Source organism: Sapajus apella, unplaced genomic scaffold (assembly GCF_009761245.1).
Source record: "Sapajus apella isolate SASKATOON/1434 unplaced genomic scaffold, GSC_monkey_1.0 scaffold27, whole genome shotgun sequence".
Taxonomy (NCBI): Eukaryota; Metazoa; Chordata; class Mammalia; order Primates; family Cebidae; genus Sapajus; species Sapajus apella.
The window spans coordinates 13,673,996-13,696,732 of NW_022436967.1; the positions used below are offsets into that span (position 1 = coordinate 13,673,996).

Here is a 22,737-nt window from a genome sequence, read left to right on the forward strand (position 1 = left end):
CCTTAACTTTATCATTCAATATTCTGTAAATAAATTCATTTATTTATTTGTAAAATTTTTATGGAATGCTCTTATTAGCACAGAACGTTATTGAGATTCTCAATCTTACAATATTATTTTCTAATGATTGGGTAATTTGCTGGTATTTCCTTTACCACTATTCAATCATTTATTTATGTTCTTAGATTGTAACTACTCGTGGCATAGTACCAATCAGCTTTTATGCTCAGATGTATGTACAAGAACCAAAATCAACAGACAGGGAAATTATGGAATGAAATTGTTTTGGAGACCTGTTATGTTTTTTCTTTATGTGTATGACTAGTTGTACAGAGCACAATAAAGAAGCATGATACCTCCCAGAAAATGATGCAATTAAATTTACAGGACACACTGATAATTATTGCCATATATACATATATATATATATTTTATATAAGCATTTCATTTAAATTAACATTCAAACAGTCAAAAAAATTGATATCTAAGAAATATCTAAAAAATTAGCGTAAAATTCATGACTGCAGAAATCTTACCTATTAGTGTTTGATTTTACATTAAAGGGAAAAAATAGCCCTCAATATATTGGTTATATGCATAATGAACCATGAACTTAAAAAAATTAATGACTTTTTAGTACTTGCTTACTGTAAATAATGGTAAGATTATGTATCAAATATTTCACACACACAGCAAAATAGATATGAAAGTAGAATACAATGTAGAAGCACAGCAAATAAGGCTAAAAATTCCATGCAACATATTAAAAGAAATATCAATAACAGTAAATATTTGTTTAGTCCTTAGATATGCATGCACTGGTTTAAGATGTTTACATGAACTCTCTTATCTAATCCTCATAAATCAGTACTGCTGTCATCTCCATTTTGTATATGAGTAAACTCAAGTTTAGAAAGTTTAAGTAGCTTTTTCAAGGTCACAGACCTAGTGAGGAATGTCACTGAGATGTGACTCATGGAAAGTAGCCCTGGTGTCTTTACCACTGACAAGCAGCTGGAAGGTACTGCCGGTAGGGGGAACAGCGCTGCTCCCTGTGCTGCTCTGGGGATCTGAACAAGCAGTGTGTCACTGAGCCTATGAGAGCACCAGGCAGGAGGTGGATAGAAGACCCAACAGAGAGGGAGCTTCGCTACTGGCCACCGTAAGTTTGTGGGGCATTTGGGCACAATAATCGTGGCATAGATTTTAAATTTCTCATGAGCAATATATTAAGGCTAAAATAAACATTTTGGGGTGTATTGTTGAGTACCAATGTTTGGCTTACATTTCTTGAATGTGTGTTTCACTATACACAATTTTATGAAATGGAAGTTAATGATCTGAAAAATGTTAGTAGGGTTCCCACCAGTTGCATAAAACAAAAATTATCTAGCGAATGTGTGTGTGTGCATTTGTGTGAGCAAAAGGGGGTGACATGGAAGAGAGAGAGAAACTGAAAGAGGGGATACATAAATCAAGGTTCCAGAGAGACAAAAGATAAGAGGAGATGCAGGGTTCTTTAATCTCTTTTACTGATATTTTATTCTACTCACTAAAAATCAGTCTTCATCTGTAAAATGAGAATAGTAATAGACTCAACCCCAAAGAGGTATTGATAAGAATGTAATGTGCTTAGGACTTTACCTAGCACATAGTTAAATTATATTCCATGTTATTCATTGTTTTTCTTGCACTTGTTCTAGAGATGAAAAATCCCACAGAAATGGATATAAACGGTCTATTTTTTATTATATAGTTTTCTGTGTTACAGCTGTCAGGATTCTGTCCCTTCCCCAAATCTTTCAACTCAATCTTACATTATTCGGGAAGATATTTTGAATAATAATTCATCTCAATGATTAATTTGCAGTGAAAAAAAAAACATGAGATATTTAGCGCTCTAAACATCCAGTTTTATGGAAGACATAGTAAACTGGGCATTTTTAAATATGAAATTTTAAGATTTACATTGAGATTTCAAGAAAGATCTGTATATTTCTGGTATAAACATTGTGCTCTATTCACAATAACTAAACTTATTAACAAAATAAGTAACTGGAAGTTAAAGTTAAAATATCATGTTGATATTTGATATTCTAAAGTATCTGGTGACACACATAAAGAAAACCACATTAAATTATGACTGACTCATTTGTTCAAGCACATGTGATTTATTTCTTTGTCTATAAACCATATATTGTGGTAGATACATTTTCTGAGTTAGTAAGCAAACGGGGGATGTGGGGAACAAACAAACCCTGTTTATCCAGGAAAACTTACATCAAGTTCAATCTCACTGTCTACATACCAGAGAATATCATCTCATTTTTCCAGATGATTTTCAAAGCACACAAGTGACAACAGACAGTTCTGGCTTGAGGATCATTTGTTGATCCTCAAGATTAGTGGAGGATCCGCAACACTGGCAGAGGATCCTCAAGCCACAATCAGCCCCGTAGGTGATTCTACATCTACACAGGGGATTTTCAAGCCAAGAACCTTCTCCAGAGTCCCCTTTTTCTTCCCTTATTATCACCCACAATCCACTTCATAAGCACTTGGAGTTCTCTTCTTATGTTTTTCCTACCTCCAGAAAAGTAAAGTACAATCTCTGCAACTGTCTCAACTTTCTTGTTGTGCACACAGTCTGGTTAGTTTTTCCTAAGAAACCTTTCAGAAACTTTGTTCTAAATTTCTAAGTCTTTTACTGATATTTAACTAACTGAAATTTGGGTCCTGCCTCCAATATATTTGACAATTATTCTTGTGAATGAGGTTTACCAACCTCCATCCTACTCCGACCTCTTGCTTGTTGACTGATAGTATAACCTCCAGAAGTCACTGCCTTTCAGCTTTACTCAGAAAAATGAAATCAAGGGAAAAAAGTGGAATGTCCCTTAATTTCAAGTGAATCTTATTTTCACTGCATTTGTGCCAGATGAGTGACACAAACTCCCTAGTCCTTGGTGACCACAGATCTTGGCACAGATCTCCCTTTACGTGCTAACTGAATGAAGAAGCTGTGTTTTTTTTCTGCTTTTCTCTGTTTATGTGTTTGCTTGATTTTAACCCTTCCTTCTAACTGTGTGGAGAGGTCGTCTGGAGTCTTACTGTTTCCCAGCATGTAGTGGATATATCCTATTTGAAATGCTGCACAATGTTTACTATTACTTTATCTTCAGTCCAAGGCTTTCTGGCTATCAGTTCCAACTGCCTATTTGTCGGTTTCCTCTTGCAAGTTACTGCAGAGCCTCAACAGTAGATGTGAAAAACTGAAATCAGAATTACTATCTGTAAACTTTGCCCGCATATTTATATATAGGTTGAAATATGGGTACATATATATACATACATATTTTGTTGAACACATTTGATACCAAATCTATACATATTTTATATATGTATTACTCATTTAATGCAAAGATTCCATAAAGTAGGTATTCTTATTTAATTTTGTTAAACAATTCAAGATCCAAAGAACTTAACCAATTTACATTTAGCCACAATAGAGAGCCAATTTTGAATTATTTAAAAAAAAAAGTTTCTAAGTTAATTAAGCTCAGATAAAACTATGCTACTTTTATTGCAGATGCTGTCTGTATTAACTCTTTCTCTAATTTTATACATGAAAACCTGGTCTAGTGATTACATGATTGAACACTTCTAGAAATATACAATCTAGGACTATAGTCTTATCATCTGGGATTTGGCCTAAGGCGGGGGTCAGAGAACAAGACTACAGACAAAGGTCAAAGTTTTGCAGATAGTATACTACTTAGAAACAGAAGGTCCCAATTAAACCTGAATCCCATGAGAAGGATCAGAATACTAGGGCCAGTGTTTAGCTCAAATAGATCTGATAATGATGAATTATATAGGTAGTGGCGTAATAGGGCAAAATTGTTCAATCTCATCTGGGATTGATTTATGAGAACCAGATACAGGCACAAAGAAGAGGCAGGATATAATGACACGAGCTCCTGATAGAGGATAGTGAACCAATGAAAGGGGTAAAATACATAAATAAATTTAAAAGTCAAGGTCTCAGAAACTTGTAATTGTAGAGGTTAGGAGGATGTAGTGGATATTTAAATTAGAAGTCTGAACTCCAATTAAAAGTCGAAAGCCTAATTAAAATTTGTAGTAAGATGAAAAGAATTTCAAATTTAAATTTGTAAAGTTGTATATATTGTGTGTACATATGTATGCATATATGTATTCCTATATATATAAATATAAGATAAACATGGATAGAGTGATAAAAATCTTCTTCAGTTTTTAGAGAAAATAACCAAAAAGAAAACCCAAATTCTGAATGGCATATCTTAAAGTTTACAGAAACCAAATTGTGCACACACACACACATGGCGGGGGTGGGGTGGGGCGAAGCAGGGGAGAGAGAGAGGCTGTATACAGTTTAATAACTAGCATAGCATTGCCTTTAAGACTGGTAGCTGAATCAGCTTAAATATATCAAATGAAGTTCAAGAAAATTTAAAGTAAGTTGGTTTTTTTTTCAGAGATGAGTTTTGCTCTTGTTGCCCAGGGTGGAATGCAGTGGCTTAATCTCAGCTCGCTGCAACCTCCACCATCTGAGTTCAAGAGATTCTCCTGCCTCAGCCTCCCAAGTAGCTGGAATTACAGGCACGTACCACCATAACTGGCTAAATATTTGTATTTTTAGTAGAGACTGGGTTTCACCATGTTGGCCAGGACAGTCTCAAACTCCTGACCTCAAGTGATCTCTTGCCTCAGCCTCCAAAAGTGCTGGAATTATAGGCGTGAGCCACTGCACCCAGCCTAAAACTTAAAATAAGATTTTAAAAAGAAAAAGTTTCATGTAACTTCTCTATCAGAAAATACACAAATAAAAAGTGTAAGGAATGAGTTTAAATGACTAAAGTTCAAATGTCAGGATGATTATATTTTTTATGTTAGCACCTATAAATTAAAAATACGTCTCTGAAACAAAAAAGCTATTCAACAGAAATAGAATTTTTGCTTAACTTAATTCTGTTGCTTTTCAACAAAGCTGATTTCTTTCTTGACATTAAATATTTGGTTAATGGGTCCCCTGACTAGGGGTGTGTTTGTTGTAATAAAGTTATAGTTTATTTTTTTCCCATGAAGTAAATTCATTTTTCTCACAGTCATAAGCCCTTCACTAAAAATGTATTGAAATTCAGCCATCCTATTTTAGCACTGAAGATGATGTAGTTAGATGTAAATTTAAATACAAAAAAAAAACACACAAAACAAATAAGTATATAACATTTTAAATATTACCAACAGCTCTGTATTTTTAAAATTCTATTTTAAAAATAATGTATTGCTGTTATCTAGTCCTATACATATGTTTATATAAATTAGATATATACACACTTAAGTATCACCTGATTTTTTCATTATTTTTGTATATGATTCTATCATAAACACTTATTTCTTTCAGATAAATTATATACTAAATATAGGCAAGAAGTAAAACTAAAATAATCAATTTAGTAATGTTTGACAATGTCAATGAAAAATTGCACAACAAACTGAATATACTTAATCACTAAACCATGTACTTAAAATCATTAAAAAGATAAATGTAATAATAGGTATATATTATCACAATTTAAAAGAATTATAAAATAAAATATAATAATAACTAAATATTTAATGCCTACAAAAGCATATTATGAGGAATAACTATTTAGAGGACATTAAAGAAACCCAAATTCTCAACACAGATATTTAAACCCTGAAACACTAGAGGCTACCACCTAATTCTAAACTCAACCTACCTCTGCCTGCCTCCTGAGTGAAAATATCAAATTACATGTTTATGAATACTAATCAAAATAAGCTTTAAAAAGGATTGTTTTAAAAAGATAAAATTAGAGAACTTTTTTGGAAAGGATAGAATCCTCATAATGAAATCATGTTGGTTTTGATTTTATATAATCTTTATTATTCAGTTTATATAAATTTTAGCATAAATTTTAAACATAGTTTATTGCTATTTCAAAATTTAATTCCCTTTGTATACTCAGATTTATGGTTTACATGGAGTAAATGAATAATAGACTGAAACTGTTTTATCAAATTTCAATTCTGTGAAACCTGTTGGCAATTCTACCTCTTATTAAACAAAATTTTTGAAATAAAATTTTTTGAGTTTTATATTGAGAAAACACAAATGAAATTCTAGGTAGAAATGTTTTTTTCTAACTGAAGAGTAGCTGATTTAAAAGAATGCTATTTAAATAAATGATTTAGAATAATACTTGGATTACTAACAAACATCATACAAAGTCTGCTAGAAGTAAGAGGAATTAAAACAATAACCAGTTGTCAACTTTGGAAACAAGATTCCCATCTATGACAAATGCTTTAATGGAAATAAGTAAAGCTGCCCTAAAATCAAAAATAAAATTAAGTTAAATGCATTTCATTTCTGGTAATTGAAGGCAACTCTAGCACTATTTTATTTATGAAATTATTGGGGCCTTAAAAGTTTTCACGCAATTTTCATTATTAAAAATGTTCATTGTAACAGACAAGGCAAACTTTTCTATCATACATTCCCACAAATAATATTGACAAAATGTGATCTTCAGATGTAAAATGACATATTACACAATTCTGATTTCTCTCTTGATTACAGAGTCATTTATAATGCAATGACCGGCTTCAACTAAATAATGGAACAGTGTTAATTCAAAATGTTATCAGGTGCTCACCAGTAAAACAAAGCATGATGATCAGACCTTTTACCTTTTACCATTAACTTTGCAAAAACAGCATGTTTTCCCTCCATTAAAAAGCAATTTTCAATCCCCGCATAAAAATAAAATTTATTCCCTTTCAGTTGGATGATAAATGCCCTTAATTAGAAATTCTAATAAAAAACTGTTCCTGGTAGATCTATTATTTATGCTGACACATAAATACTTCGTAACTAAACTTTAGTGCCAAAACTAGAACCAGAATCTCTATATCCCATTAGTATAAAAGACTGAATTTTCCATAAAGAATAACATTTTTAATTTGTGGACAGATCAATCTTCTACCCCCCAAATTCAATGCAAACATACAGCCCAACTGACTGTATTGTCTATGCAGGGTAACATATGTACTGTATATTCATAGTATAGTATCTAACATTTGCTTTGCACTTTATAATTTACAAAACCCTTGAATATACAACCTTTTATTTCTTGAGAAGAGTGATGCTGTGCTTTCTAATTTATGAATATTATGACTTTACCAGGTATTTTACTTACAAAGAACCACAAGATTTTTTACTCCCTAAACCAATGTTCTCTTTAATATAAAAATAAAATTTAATCAAAAGAGAAGAAATTTGTATAAACTATGTTTATAATTTGTATAAAACAGAATATGGTAGAAAACCTGACATTTGGGAGTTGGTAAATAATTGTTAAGAAATCATCACGTAATAAGTGGATTGGCCTCACTGACAAACAGCTGAATGGAAACTACAGGTTGTTTAGCTTTTATAATATAAGTTTTTGTTGGTTGTTTTATAAACCCATAAAATTGAGATACTAGTGTCTAACTTACACAGTTGTTGTGAGACTAAATGAGATAATATAGTACATATTCTGGAACTTACAAGCACTAAGTGTGCATAGAATGAATATCATCTAATGTTTATGACTTCCTAAGATATAGCTCTACTTGAATGTCTTCCCTGAGAACTAAACTTTTATATTTAACTTTCTACTTGACATCTCAATTAGCTATACTATTTCAAATGTAATATGTCCAAAAACTAAGTCTTGGTAATTTGCCCTTTAATATTTTTTCTCCCCATCTCCAAATTTCTCATCCCAATATTCTAGGACTCACGCAGGATTCATGTCTTTTTTAAGCTTCCTATATTTCTGATTCCATCATCAAGTCCAAAAATTCAACTTTCAAAATGGGTAAAATATGTAACTACTTAACATTCTCTAGCCAGTTAATCTGCTTAATTAACTACATCGTTTCCTAACACTCCCAATCTATGTAATATATTGTTTATTTTTTACTATTTTTATGATTATAATGTAAGCTATATAAGGACAGAGACCTCTTCACCAGCATATCTTCAGGACCTAGAAGAAAATCTGGAGTAGAGAGCTCTGGAAACATTTTTTTGAAGAAACAATATAAAGAGACTTTTACATATCAATAAGCCCATAAAAGTGAAATAGTCTCACTGACTGTATTAATTTGTTCTCACACTGATATAAATACATGCCAGGACTGGGCAATTTCCAAAAGAAAGAGGCTTAATTGACATACAGTTACACAGAGCTTAGGAGGACTCGAGACACACAATCATGACAGAACCTAAAGCAAACATGTCCTTCACAAGGCAGCAGGAGAGAGAAGAATGAAATGTGCAGACTAAATCCATCACATCTCCTGAGAACTCAATATCAGGAGAAGAGCATGGAGGTAACTGACCCCATGATTCAATTACCTCTCAATGGCTCCCTCTCAGGACATGTGGGGATTACAGGAACTACAGCTTAAAATGAGATTTGGGTGGGGACACAGCCAAACCATATCATTCCGTCCCTGGACCCTCTCAAATCTTATGTCCTCACATTTCAAAACACAATCATGCCTTTCCAACAGTCTCCCAAAGTCTTAACTTATTTCAGCATTAACTCAAAAGTCCAAGTCCAAAGTCTCATCTGAGAAAAGGCACATCCCTTCCACCTATAAGCCTATAAAATCAAAAGTAAAGTAGTTACTTCATAGATACAATGGGGTACAGGCATTGGGTAAATACACACATTCCAAATGGGAGAAATTGGCCAAAATGAAGGAGTTACAGATCCCAAAAAGTCCAAAATCCAGTGGGGCAGTCAAAGTTCAAAGTTACAAAATGATTTCCTTTGACTCCATGTCTCACATCCAGGGCATGCTGATGTAAGAGGTGGGCTCCCATGGTTTTGGGCAGCTCCGCCCCTGTGGCTTTGCAGGGTACAGCCACACTCCCAGCTGCCTTCACCAGCTGGTGGTGAGTGCCTGCAGCTTTTCCAGGTACACAGCTGCAAGCTGTCGGCTAATCTACTCTTCCGGGGTCTAGAAAATGGTGGCTGTCATTTCACATTTTCATGAGGCAGTACCCCAGTAGGGACTCTGTGTGGGGGCTCCGTTCCCACATTTCCCTTTCACACTGCTCTAGCAGAAGGTCTCCATGAGGGATCTGCCCTTGCAGAAAACTTCTGCCTGGGCATCCAGGTGTTTCCATACAACCTCTGAAATTTAGGCTGAGGTTCCCAAACCTCACTTGTTGACCTCCATGTACCTGCAGGCTCAATACTATGTGAAAACTACCAAGGCTTGGGGTATTCACCCTCTGAAGTAACAGCCTAAGTCATACCTTGGACCCTTTTAGCCATGGCTAGAGCGAGTGGGATGCAGGGCACCACATCCCTAGGTTTTACACAGCAGAGGTGCCCTGGGCCCAGCCAAGGAAACCATTTTTTCCCTCCTAGGCCTCCAGGCCTATGATAGGTAAAGTTGCCAAGAAGATCTCTGACACACCTCGGAGACATTTTCCCCATTGTCTTGTTGATTAACATTTGGCTCCTGGTTATTTACACAAATTTCTCCAGTGGGCTTGAATTTCTCAGAAAATGGTTTTTTTCTTTTCTACTGCAATGTCAGGCTGCAAATTTCCCAACCTTGTATGCTCTCCTTCTTCTTGAATGCACTGTCACTTACAAATTTCTTCTGACAGATACCTTAAATCATCTCTCATAAGTTTAAAGTTCCATAGATCTCTAGGGTTGGGGCAGAATGCTGCCAGTCTCTTTGCATAGTCAGAGTGACTTTTGCTCCAGTCTCAAAGAAGTTCCTCATCTCCATCTGTGACCACCTCAGCCTGGACTTCATTGCCCATACCACCTCAGCATTTTGGTCAAAGCCATTCAACAAGCCTGTAGGAAGTTCCAAACTTCCCAATATTTTTCTCTCTTATTCTGAGCCCTCCAAACTGTTCCAGTCTCTGCTGGTTACTGGATTCCAAAGTCACTTCCATATTTTTGGGTATCTTTACAGCAGTGCCTTATTCTCTGTGATATCAGTAACCTATATTAGTCTGCTCTAAAGCTGCTAATAAAGACATATCCGAGACATGGGAAAGAGGTTTAACTGACCCACAGTTTGGCATGGCTGCGAAGGTCTCAGGAAACTTATAATCACAGTGGTGGGGGAAGCAATCATGTCTTTCTTCACATGGCGGCAGGAGAGAGAAGTGCTAAGCAAAGGGGGAAAAGCCCCTTATAAATCCATTAGATCTTGTAAGAACTCACTCACTATCAGGAGAACAGCATGGAGGTAACTGCCTTATGATTCAATAACTTCCATGGGTCCCTCCCATGACACATGGGGATTATAGAAACCACAATTTAAGATGAGATTTGGTAGGGACACCCCCAAACCACATCAACTGTAATCAGAACTTACTTATAAGGTGAATTAAATTAGCAACATAGTTCGATTGTAATTAATGCAAAATGATAATTGGTAGTGATAATTACCAATATTATCATCTTTTAGGCATAAAGCCTAATAAACTCTTTATATCTTCTTTATTTAGCAATTAAATTTGAACAATGTCTAAATTTAAGCTTGCTTTCAAAATATCAATATTGAAATTACTGCTTCCACTTAATTTGGCTTCACTTAAAAATGTTTTCACACATTTATTTATTCGGAAAAGAAAAATAGCAGTTGAATGTTTCATTTACGAAAGTGAAATGAATAACCTATAAGAAGAAAAGATTTTTAAAATTGCATTTTGTAAGTCTATATCATGGAGAGAGTCAGCAATATATTTTAAAGAATATCCTGATTTCTTTAAAAATATTTAACAAATATGATGTAGATGAGCATGAACTTAGTTGAAAGGCAGAAATTCTGGATATTATACTTGACTTTACCACTACCTGGGTCTGCAAGTTCTGGTACACTGCTTATCTATCCCAGGCTTCAATTTTCTTATCTGGAAAATAAAGGAAGTTGACTGACTTATCTCCAAGAAAACTTCTGGCCAAAAAGTCGTCACTTAATGTCAGATTTCTCTAATTTAGAATTTTTTCCTATGTAGCTTTCTTTAAAAACTCCTCCAAAACTCCTGCAAAAACTCCTCCAAGACCATCCTGAATATAACTGTAGTGTCCCTAAACTGTCGTAGCAGTTCGTTTTACTGCATTCTCACACACTAAATCAGTTCCCTGAAAGAGTAGTGGCAGATATTAATATCTCACATCATTTAAATTTATTTTTGAGGGCATAAGCTCATCTTGAGTTAAAAAAATGCTAAAAGATCTGGTCAAATTACTTGCATAAATGTACATCTGTTGGAATAGGTCATTTGAACACAAACATTTCCATAAGAAAATTTAAAACAAGCAAACTTTTCATATTAAGTTGATGTGAAATGATGGGCCCTTGTATTTAAGCTGGTGAAACTAATTGCCACATGTGTTTAGAAGGTGCTTGGGTATTTGGGAGCTATGGAAGATTCACAAGTCTTTGTTTTGGGAATCCCAGGTATAAAAGAATTGCCAAATAAGAAAACTGTTCAAAAGCATGTAGTTTCTGCTCTTGCAGATTTGAATTCGATCTTATGAATCATACTAAGAAAAGGTGGAGAGTAAAGCACAGCGTAGCAATAAGACCTGTCTATAAATTTCTAATAGATAACAGAATTGAATCAGAGCCAGAAGGTTCAGGGGAAAGTCATGAGAATATAGCTCAAGCAGTATTTTAAGCACTTGAAACAGAATTAAAGCCATAAAATGCTTCACTGGGTCCTTACATATGACTGCAATTTATCACATCACACTAAACACCACAAAGCCTTAAACACTTGTGCTGCTTTTCAAAACAGAGGTCAATTTGAATGACCACAGCCAATGTAGCAAAAACTTCTGGAATTTCAGCCATGAGTTAAAAATGACCGCACTTTTTTCTTTTGGAAGATTCTTTAAAAAAATCTATAAGCAATGAATATATAACAATAAACTAAATATAAGTATGTTAAATAAATATAAATCACAGTTGCATATTAAAATAATAAGTTGTTTTTCAAGTTATAACTATCATTATTCAACAAATATAACTCACTCAATCGACAAATATTTATTAAGCACCGATTACGTTGCAGGTCTTGTTCTTAGCGTTTCTGGGAATCTCATTTTGAATAAGACTTAGGAAGTTTACTTTCTCTGGAAATCTGATAGAGATGGATAAGGTAAACAGACTCTACGTACTCATATATATTATGTAGAAGAGTACGATTTGAGATAGCAATCTGTGTTAAGAAATCACAAAGGTAAGTTGATGGAGTGGCACTAGGGAGAGGGCAAGGGCAAACATAACATTGGTGGTCAGATAAGTCCTCTCTGAGAAGCTGACATTTTATCTAAAATAATGACAAAATGACCATGACACCAGTGCCCTTGTCCTCCACCAGCCAAACAGCTGGCTATAGAGTAGAAAACTCCAGGCAGAGAGAACTACAAGTGCAAAAGGCCAATGTGGCAGAAAAGTTGGCATTTGTAAGGAAGCCTGATGGATTGGTTGACATTGGCAGTATGCAGTAAATATATAGGAACTGCTTTCAAGAAACAGGCCAACTAGATTCAAAGCATATACTGATTTCCATGGGGTAAATATGTTGGACAATTGCAATCTCATAATGTGATAATACTAAATGCAGAACTGAGAGGAGACAAAGGGTGAGCTGGGGCCACGCACCATGCTGGCTTAAAATAAAGGTGGCAGCTGGTGGTGGTGGAGGGGTTTGGATAAATGGACAGAGACCAGATTATTTAATGCCATGTAATCAATGGTAAGGCATTTAAATTTTATTCTTAGAAAGCATTGCAGGGTTTCTATGCAAGAAATAGGGTATGATGATCGAATTTATAGTTTTAAAATTTCACCTGTTGCCTCTTGGGTAACACACCATGCAGGAGAAAAGATAGGCAGTTAGAAAGCTATCATATACCACCCCTAGCTTAGACTAAGGAGGTAGTATTGGTGGTAAATAAAAGTGGATAAATGCAGGACAGTTTTGGACATTTTTGAAGCTGAGTCTACTTGTTAATGAATTTGTTGGATATGGTATACAGAGGAAGAGGAATGAAGAATAATAACAAGGTTTGCCTTAAGCAATTGTGAAATGGTGGACAGAGAGCAATTCGTTTAAGGTAGGGAGGTGAAAAGAATTCAAAAGTGTTTCTTTGGCCTCACTAAGCTTGAGATGTCTAGCAAACTTGCTGACTGACCTTAATGGCTAAAATAAGCCATTCTTTTTATCTAGTTGATAAACTTTCGCATAGATATTAGCATTTCCATTCATAGATACAAACATGAAGGAATAAGAAAGTTTAAGGTCATGCAGCTGGCAAATGTCAGAGGTAGGATGTGAATTGAGGTTTAACTATAAAGACTATGTATTTAGCTCTAGGACATATGTTCATTTCTAAATTAGTTATCTGAATTAATTTTTTAAAGTATACTCTTCTAGTTTCTCTGATAATTTTCTGCAACTTACTACATTTAAAACATTATTTTATTTATTGCACATATGAGAAAATGGTAAGGCAAACTCTTGTAAGGAAGGCTACTTAGGAAGAGAATGCCTAACCCATAAGAAGGACTTTAGAGAAAACTCTCCTTTAAACCATGTAGTGGCATCTGCATTACTCTACCAGGTGAATGTGTTAGCTTCCTATGAGTTTCTAGTTGGTACAGTATATGTTTCTACAAGAAATAACACTAAGTAATGCATAATGAAGGCCAAATATCAGTACTTTCAGTTATAGGTAAGCAACATACCATAAGTAAGGGAATTGGAGTCTCTTTAGCAATGATCTACAGGAAAAATAAGCCACAATTATTATCCCCTTTTCTGGTTTTGTAATTTAGTAATGTAACTTTTAACACCACACACATACAATAGTGTGGTTGTAGCTTATTTAAAGCAGTAGGCAGGAGTAGTTAAGAGTTTCCATATGTGCTACTCTGTAACCATGCAGTCACAAATAAAAATATGATGAGAGTTGAAACAGTAATGTTTTCTCTCCCCCACATTGAAAGATTGAGTGGCTTGCATGATTAAAAACCTGCCACTTCAATCCATACCATATTGATGAAGTTTACCAATCTCTGGGCTAAGGTAAAAAAAATGCAAAGGAAAGGTGATTTGTGAGATAAAGAATTAAACTCTCAAACATGTTTTCTTTAAAACACATTGATATTGTCCAGGCCGTTAGAACACTATAAATTTGAGAAAAACATTGCATCTGGGATCTAATAGTGGCCATATTTTTTCTGAAATTTCTCATGTCATCTACCAGTTTGACTTTTGAACCAAAACAGTGAATACGTATTTTAAGTTGTCTGTCAGAGAACTCATTCTTGGAAAATAGGATGTCTAAAACCTATTCTAAAACCAGATGTCTAAAACTCACATTCTCCTGAAAAAAAGGTTATTCATATCAACACTATTCAAGGGAATTAATTTTAAGATCATCCAGTCCAACTTTCCTCACAACTTCTGTTTTCTGTATCACTCATAACAAGTGATCTTCAGACATCTAATTGAGTATTTCTCCATCAATGGCCTCAGAAAAGCCAGTCTTTCAGAGCAAATTGAAAAAAAGCACTCAGAGAGAGCTGTCCTTTGAAACAAGGTTTACTTAATGCTTTCGTTTTTAGAACTGCCAAAACACCGTGACTTAAGATACTAATGTCACCGAAACTCATTTGTGCCTCCCATCATGGACTTCAGTATCATTTTTAAAGCTTTGACTGACAGGCTTCCACATATCTTAATGATACTGATCATCTGACTGTTCACTCTCCATAACTCAGGATCTGCCGTAACTCTATTGGGCAGAAACTTCACACACCTGATCTGCATATTTCTTATTTAATAGAAATTAGTGTTACACTTCTGTTACTTATAGTAATAATTCCAAGTCCCTGGTTCCCCCACTACACTGATTTTCCAGGCTGATGACATCAGGAACTTACACAGTTTGGCTCCCTGGAACTAGGAGTGGGTTCTTGAGCAGCCTGCATATTTAGACCAATGCTTCACTGAACACTGAACCACTCTCTAGGAAGGTTCCTCCTAACAGACTGACTCATTCATGTCTGTCAGAGGAGAAGTGGTTGGAACCATCAGGATGTTTCCAAAGCTAAAGTACTTTAAATGCCTCCTAGCTCAGGCAGTAGAGTGTAATCCAGAGGTACTCAGTTGGCTTATAGGGCAACAATTCATTCTGTTAGACAGGAATAGAACTTAGGTGGTGATGACCTTAAGCACTTACCGCTTATATATAAATTTAATAAAGTGAATTATGTACCATTAATTACACAGAGGCAATCAGAATTTCAAGCACTAGTAACAGTGAGCAAATATTTCATTTAATGGCAAACAGAAAATACTTCATTTACTCATATTATGAAGAAATATTATTATTATTATTATTATTATTATTACTACTATTATTATTTGGAATGGATGTTCACTCTTGTTGCCCAGACTGGGGAACAGTGGCATGATCTTGGTTTACTATAACGTCTGCCTCATAGGTTCCAGTTATTCTTCTGCCTTAGCCTCCCAAATAGCTGGGATTACAGGCATGCACCACCACATCCAGATAACGTTTGCAGTTTTAGTAGACGCGAGGTTTCACCACGTTGGTCAGGCTGGTCTTGAACTCCTGACCTCAGGTGATCTGCCTGGCTCGGCCTCCCAAAGTGGTGTGGTTACAGGCATGAGCCACCATGGCTGGCACAGAAAATATTTACAAATAAGCAAGTTTGTAATGGACTTACCTGAATCTGTAGCTGTAATCGTTAAAACAAAGTGCTCTTTCGTTTCCCGATCCAGACTCTGTGTTACTCTAAGTTCTCCACTGGCTGAGAGAGTGAAAGCATTGTCTTCATTACCACCAAAGAGAACATATGAGAGTTTGCTGTTAGATCCTTGATCATCATCTCTTGCCACCACCTGTAGAATAGTATCACATCACATATCACAATGTGAGTAAAACAAACAATGTATCTCATGAAATAAAATGTCTCCATTAAAAAAAAGGGGGGGTAAAAACATGTTAAGGGATTCCAAAGACATAAATATATTTTTGGAAAAATTCAGATTTTCAAGTAAAAAATAAGAATGGCACACTATAGTTATGTATCAGCTGAGTCTATTTGTGTAAAAATATACATAAACCTAATGCACAGCATTTTTGGAAGGCTTCATAAAAATTTTTAACAGCAGTTTCACCTAGGTAGTTCAATATATGAAGGGAAAGAGTAGAACAATATTTGTAACACATTTTTCAAACATTTCCATCATTTTATTTTTTTACTATGTGCAGATATTATCCTTGTGGAACAAAATACAAAAACACAAATACATAAATGTGTGCGACATTAGTATACACAAAATAAAGCTATTGAAATACAACAGTTTCATCAATGAGGAAATTAAGAGGTTCTTAGGTATGATGTTTATAAACCTTTCCTTTTCAAAATTTGCTGTATCTGCAATTGAGCATTTATGGATGAGAATGAGAAGAGAATAGGGGAAGCATAAACGCTGTAGAAGGGGGGAGGTTTTCAAATAGATGTCTTACAATAAAGACAACACTTGCTTTATTTAAATATACTGACCTGAAGAATTGTTCTGGGTAGCGTCCCTAAATTCTCAGGGACATTGACAGAATATGGAGATAGCTCAAATATAGGAATAAAGTCATTAATATCCAGTAGAGCAATGCTGACCGTGGAGGTATCCGTTCTGGGTGTGCTGCCTCGATCTGTTGCCTGAACAGTTAAAAGGTAGGTAGGGGTCTTTTCTCTATCCAAAGGTTTAGCAACAGTGATGGCACCTGTGACAGAGTCTATCCGAAATTCCTGATTGGTATTACCATTAACAATGCCATAGCGAACCTGTCCATTTGTGCCTTCATCTCCATCTGCTGCGAACACTTGTATTATATCTGTTCCAGTAAGTGTGTTTTCATTAATCTCCACTTTATACAAAGCTTGTGCAAAGATGGGGTTGTTATCATTGATGTCAAGTACCATAACTACAACCTCTGTAGATGAAGAGAGAGATGGTTGACCTTTGTCTGTAGCTACCACTGTTAGAGTATAATTAGAAACCTCTTCTCTGTCCAGTTCTCCAGTGAGCCTCACTTCACCATCAATGGTCCCAATACTGAACTTGTTTCCCAAAGGGTTCAGCAGAGTGTACTCAATATAGCTGTTTGGGCCACTATCTGGGTCAGTTGCTTGAGCTTTGAATACAACAGTATCAATAGGTGTATTTTCTGGAATGTATGTCAATTTAGGGGAAAGAAATGTTGGTGGGTTATCATTTACATCCAACAAAATAATGGAGACTTGAGCAGCGCTTGTGAATCTGGAGGCTGGAATCTGCGGCAGGTCATGCACCTGAACAACCAAGTTGTAGAAGGACTGACTTTCTCGATCCAAAGCTTTTAGGACTTTGAGTACACCATTCTTGTCAACAGTAAACTGCCCAAGGCTATCACCTGAAGCAATGCTATAAGCCAGTTGAGAGTTGATGCCTGAAATTAAAGGGAAGAAAATAATTTTCTTAAAGTTATGCTGATTTCAGACCAAGCTACAGCAAAACTTGGCAAGTAATTTGGCATGTTTGATATACCATCCACCCAAACACACTTTTTGAATAATTTAACTGCAGTTATTTTTTAATAAATAATACATAGACATAATTATTTGCCTGTTAACTTTTGATATAAAAAGTTGTTTACAATCTGGTGAACAAATGATCCATATACTGCTTGCTGCTTACTAGTGTGTTGAAATGGTAAATTCAGAGAGCAGATTTTTTTCTATATATTTTCTTGTTTCTATCACATAAGTTCTGAGGGTCCAGTACTAACAGTGACACACGCTATACTATTAGCCAAACGTTTATAACTCCAGTAATTTATGGAGGCTGACACCAATTTTCAAGAAAGGCTAATAAAATGTTCTGATGTATGGCATTAGTCATGAATGCTGTAAATGTACTTTTATGTTTTGTGTCAAAATCAATAAATACTAATTTTTATTAAGCATCTACTAAGTAATGACCTTTGAGAAAATAGTTTCCTTTCAAATTTTATTACACATATTTAAAATTTCTAAAAAGGATTTTTAAAGAAATTGTTAGCAGTAAAATTACACATACAATTTTCCAAATATAAATGCTCATGCTATTATTGGACTGTATTTAGATACTGTTGATTTTGCTTAGGATGATGTATCATTTTTTAGTTTAAAAAATGGTATCTATATCCTCATCTCAGAAAATGTTTGCAGATATTCTTATAATAAAGATGATGTGGAGCATATACATTATCTTACTGTTTTAGTAATCAAAGGTAAATAACAAATAAGCAGTGAAAACAGAAAGAAGTCAGTTTTGGTCAGAATGGTGTTTTCTTCACTGACCCATAATGACATGTGCATTTTTATATCTTATCCTAATAACATTGGAAAATTACAGGATATTATGACAAAAAATATTGTGCATCTAGATAATCCATCTTTAATAAAGTTGTATAAGCTGGGACTAGCAAATATCTACTAGCACGAATTACTTACAACTAGCTTCTATATTTCTAATGTTAATTTCAACTGCCCAGGTTTCTGAATTCTACCTATGAGAAGTGATGTAAACTTTTGGCAAAAGTCATCTAGAACAATTTAATCACCCTTTTTCCTTAAAAAAAAAACATTTCTCAGTATTCTATGAATTCTTCAGTTAACTTTTGCCTTTTCTTGAACTTCATCAAGTTCTTTAAGAAGTCAAATTTAACTTGAGTATGAGATTTTTTTTCTACCATGTAGAACTCATTGTTTTTAAAAACACCACAGTTACTCATATTCTGTGACTTTACTGTCTCTAACATCCTTTGCCTAATTTGAAACATAGGAAAAGTATTTATGAAGATAAATTTCAGGCAATGACTTATTAACAAAATGTTATAGGGTAAACAATGATTGAGTAAATCATTGAAAGGGTAGTTTATTTTTCTCCCACTCATTATGAGTTGTGGCTTTTAATCTTTATAGTTTTTTTAAGAGTACTCACAAGTGAACAAAGAAGAGATTGTAAAGTTCAGAATATTTAGGAGTCTGAGGATCAAGAAAAATATGAATAAATAAAGCTAATAGGTGTCAGAGAACTGTAGAATCTGAATAGAACAAGGTTAACAGCCTATTTCAACTCCTTGTCTTAAAATTCCACAGGTTTCAGATGGTAAAAATTTCTACTATCTTCAGATAGATAGATAGATAGATAGACTGACAGATAGATAGATATACACAGACACAAACACAAACACACTCATATAAAGCCTTTAGGACTTTCATTACAACATATGGATACATGTATGTATACATAGTCAAACATTATAACATATATATATATATATTTGAGTATATATATACATACACAATTTATTTTTATGTGTATATGTGTGTTTCTATTAATATCTACATATATAGTTACTTTTTAAGGACATTTTCTGCCTTTCCTATGACAAAGTTCACCAGTAAATAACAAATCCCTATTCTTTTGAGGACATGATTATTATTGAGAAATAATAATCTGAATGAAAATAAATACCAACAAGCAGAGATACAAAATTTAATTCTAGAGAAGCATAAAAAACTTTCATATCTAAGATCAAAATATATTAAAACTACTGACATTTCACATGGCTATAAAGTGATGGCCTAACATTTCTATATAAATCAGCAGGAATGGAAGCAATTAATTCAAGGATCTGAATATCCTTAGTCCATCGTGTATGCTACTTCCTTGGGTAAACAACCAAATTACAGAGGCAAAAAGAGAACATGATATCAAAATTTTATAGCCTTGTTGTAAACAGTAGGACAGCATCTTTTATAAAGGCAAAAAGTTTGGTAGATGAATGGGTAACGGAAGTAATAAATTTTAAACTAAAAGTATAACAAAAGAAAAATTTGATTTTATATTCAAACGCATAATGACAAACATATTAAGTAACAACATTAAAAATAACCTGAAGATAATTATTGCTGTTGATGAAATAAATATAAAAAATAACTATTTTTACATAAAATATTGCCATATTATCTAAGAAGCAGCTCTCAGCTCTCATCTCAGGAACCGAAAATTAATTACTGCAATTACAGGTCATGGAATCTGTCTTACATTTATTTTACTGTCTAAAAAGTGACTTTGGGTATATACACTACATCTAGAAAATACATGCAAACATAGCAAAACTCAACTCTCTCCCTGAACATTTGAAGTGTACTGAAAAATACTAAGCTCAGACCATTTTTATCTAATTTTGCATCAAATATCTGAATCATGAGACAGTGAACACATTATTTTAAAATTATTATTTTTACATTGTTTCAAATTCTAAACTTTATCATTAAGTGTTGGAATTTAAATCTCTGGGCTTTAATGGCCCACCAGATCTTTAAACTTAAAACAGTCCACTGTGAATCATTTGTATTCAATGTTCTGAAAGTCATTTAGTTACATGATTGTTCCTGGCAGTTTTATTGAATACACATGGTTTTATGGTTTTGTCATATACATATATATACACATACATACAAACATATACACTCATACACATACTATATATAGTGTTCTATAAAAAACTAATATTCGTCAAATTTTCACATAGCTGCAACACATAGAAGTGTTTTGAATAACATTCATTTTTATAAAGCAGCTTCAACAAGGTCATAAGATCACTAGAATATATGAAACTCAATGGTCTGTATTGTACACCAAAATTATCTAGCTACATTTATTCAGCAAAAAATACAATGGCAGTATTAGCAAAACATTCTTGTATGACTTCCCAATATTTAAAGTGTAATTTCTAGGATAATAAAATAACCATCAAAGCCAGAATTTCTGTGATGCTCCAATTTATAATAGTTTTCCTCAGTATAATACCGTATGCATGGTAGTCTTAATACTAATACAGGTATTACCCATCTTGTGAAAACAGTAAAAGATCTGATTTATTTTTATGAAATGATCATGTAAGCTAAATATTAAACTCTGAGATCATCCATAGACAGATAACAGATTGTGACATTTCATTTCATATAGAATTCCTTCATCTAAAACGATGACAATGTTACTTCATTGGAACCTTCTGATTAGAGACAGAGATTTATTTGTTAATTTGTTGATTTCAAAAAATGTCTTAATAATATTGTCTATGAAATAGTTGAGACCCTTTTGTGTAACTGAGCTGGAAACTTTTACAAACAAGCTTACTCTTGTACAGCTTTATCACTGTCCTTGAAATTCAGAAAGAATAGGAATTGTGTTGTATATTTTAGGTCAAGGTGCAGGAAATTACACTGATAAAAGTATTCAAAACTAAAACAATGAATAAATATAGCTTAAAATTTTTACTCAATGCAATTAAAGGAAAAGTATGGTAAAAACTGACTCAATGGTCAATGTATTTCTAGGCTTACATGTGCATAGAATATTCCAGCAGGTTTTTGACAAAGTTTTTTCTTTTACTTTTTATTTTTTGATATCTTTCCAGTTTCCCTACATTTTAAGTTATGTTGGTAAATATAACTTATTCCAGGGAACACATAATTATGTGAAACAATGGGCTCTCTCTAACACATAACTAATAAATCACAATGAAACACAGTGGAACATTCTTCTCTACAGAAACGTATAGCACAGTCACAGGACAAATAACTTAAGAATATATGATTGGTTTTGAAAATATTCTTATCTAGGGAATAGGTAAACCAACTCAAAGTTGTAACAGAGAAATTAGTCTCCAAAACAGAGATTAACCTCAATTATATATAGATGTCTAATTGGAGCCAATCCACAGACTTGGGATGAGGTACATGAAATTGAATGTGCAGTATTCATAGGCAAGGACCGGGTACCTCCAAAAAACGCTTGACAGATTTTTGGTTCTTGACAGTATTATTCACATGATTATCATTAAAGTATTATTACTAGTAGCAATAGTAACAGTAATAGTACTAGCAATACAGCCATATCTATTTTAGATATATCTTTGTGTCCAATTTTAACTGCACTTAAATTAGAGGAAGCAGCTTCAAAATGCTCTTACTCAATGAATTCTAAAGAAAGTATTTCTCATTTTACTTATTGAAACATATATAAAATACTGTTCTTTTTACTTCTCATATCGTTCCAAGTGCCATTTATAGACTCTATGAAAAGAAAACTAAATATAGAATGTTAAAATAGAATGGTATTCTTAGATTACACAAATCATTCAAGTCATAAGAATAAGGAAATTCTAAATTGAGATGGATATGCCTATATCACTACAGACCTATTTCCTCTTCAAAGTACTGTCCCTTGTTTTATGTGTTAAGTCAATTTAGTTTGATCATATGTAAGGGAAACACAGTAGTGATTTTCTAGACAATTCAGTCAAAGATTGACAATCTGTACAATGTTTTCTGTAATGCTATATTATATGATATGTGTATTTAAAAAACAAGTGTTAGAAGAAAGGACAAAGGAGTGAACTATTAAAAGAATGTTTGCTTATTGTTTTTGCAATAAATACAAATCAAACATGTAAAGTATAAATTTAATGCAAAATTTTAACTTGATCATTT

General features: G+C 33.8%; 1 protein-coding gene across 4 annotated transcripts in view; it reads right to left on the minus strand.

Moving 5' to 3' along the window:
* Positions 1-22,737, minus strand: part of FAT4 (FAT atypical cadherin 4) — a 171,899-nt gene that overhangs the window by 58,679 nt on the left and 90,483 nt on the right. For all 4 annotated transcript variants that reach the window (XM_032292349.1, XM_032292347.1, XM_032292348.1 and 1 more), the window contains exons 6-7: positions 16,717-17,639; positions 15,874-16,048 (exon numbers count right to left, since the gene is read on the minus strand). In XM_032292349.1, coding sequence (XP_032148240.1) covers positions 15,874-16,048; positions 16,717-17,639 — 1,098 coding nt within the window. The remainder of the gene's footprint in view (positions 1-15,873; positions 16,049-16,716; positions 17,640-22,737) is intronic.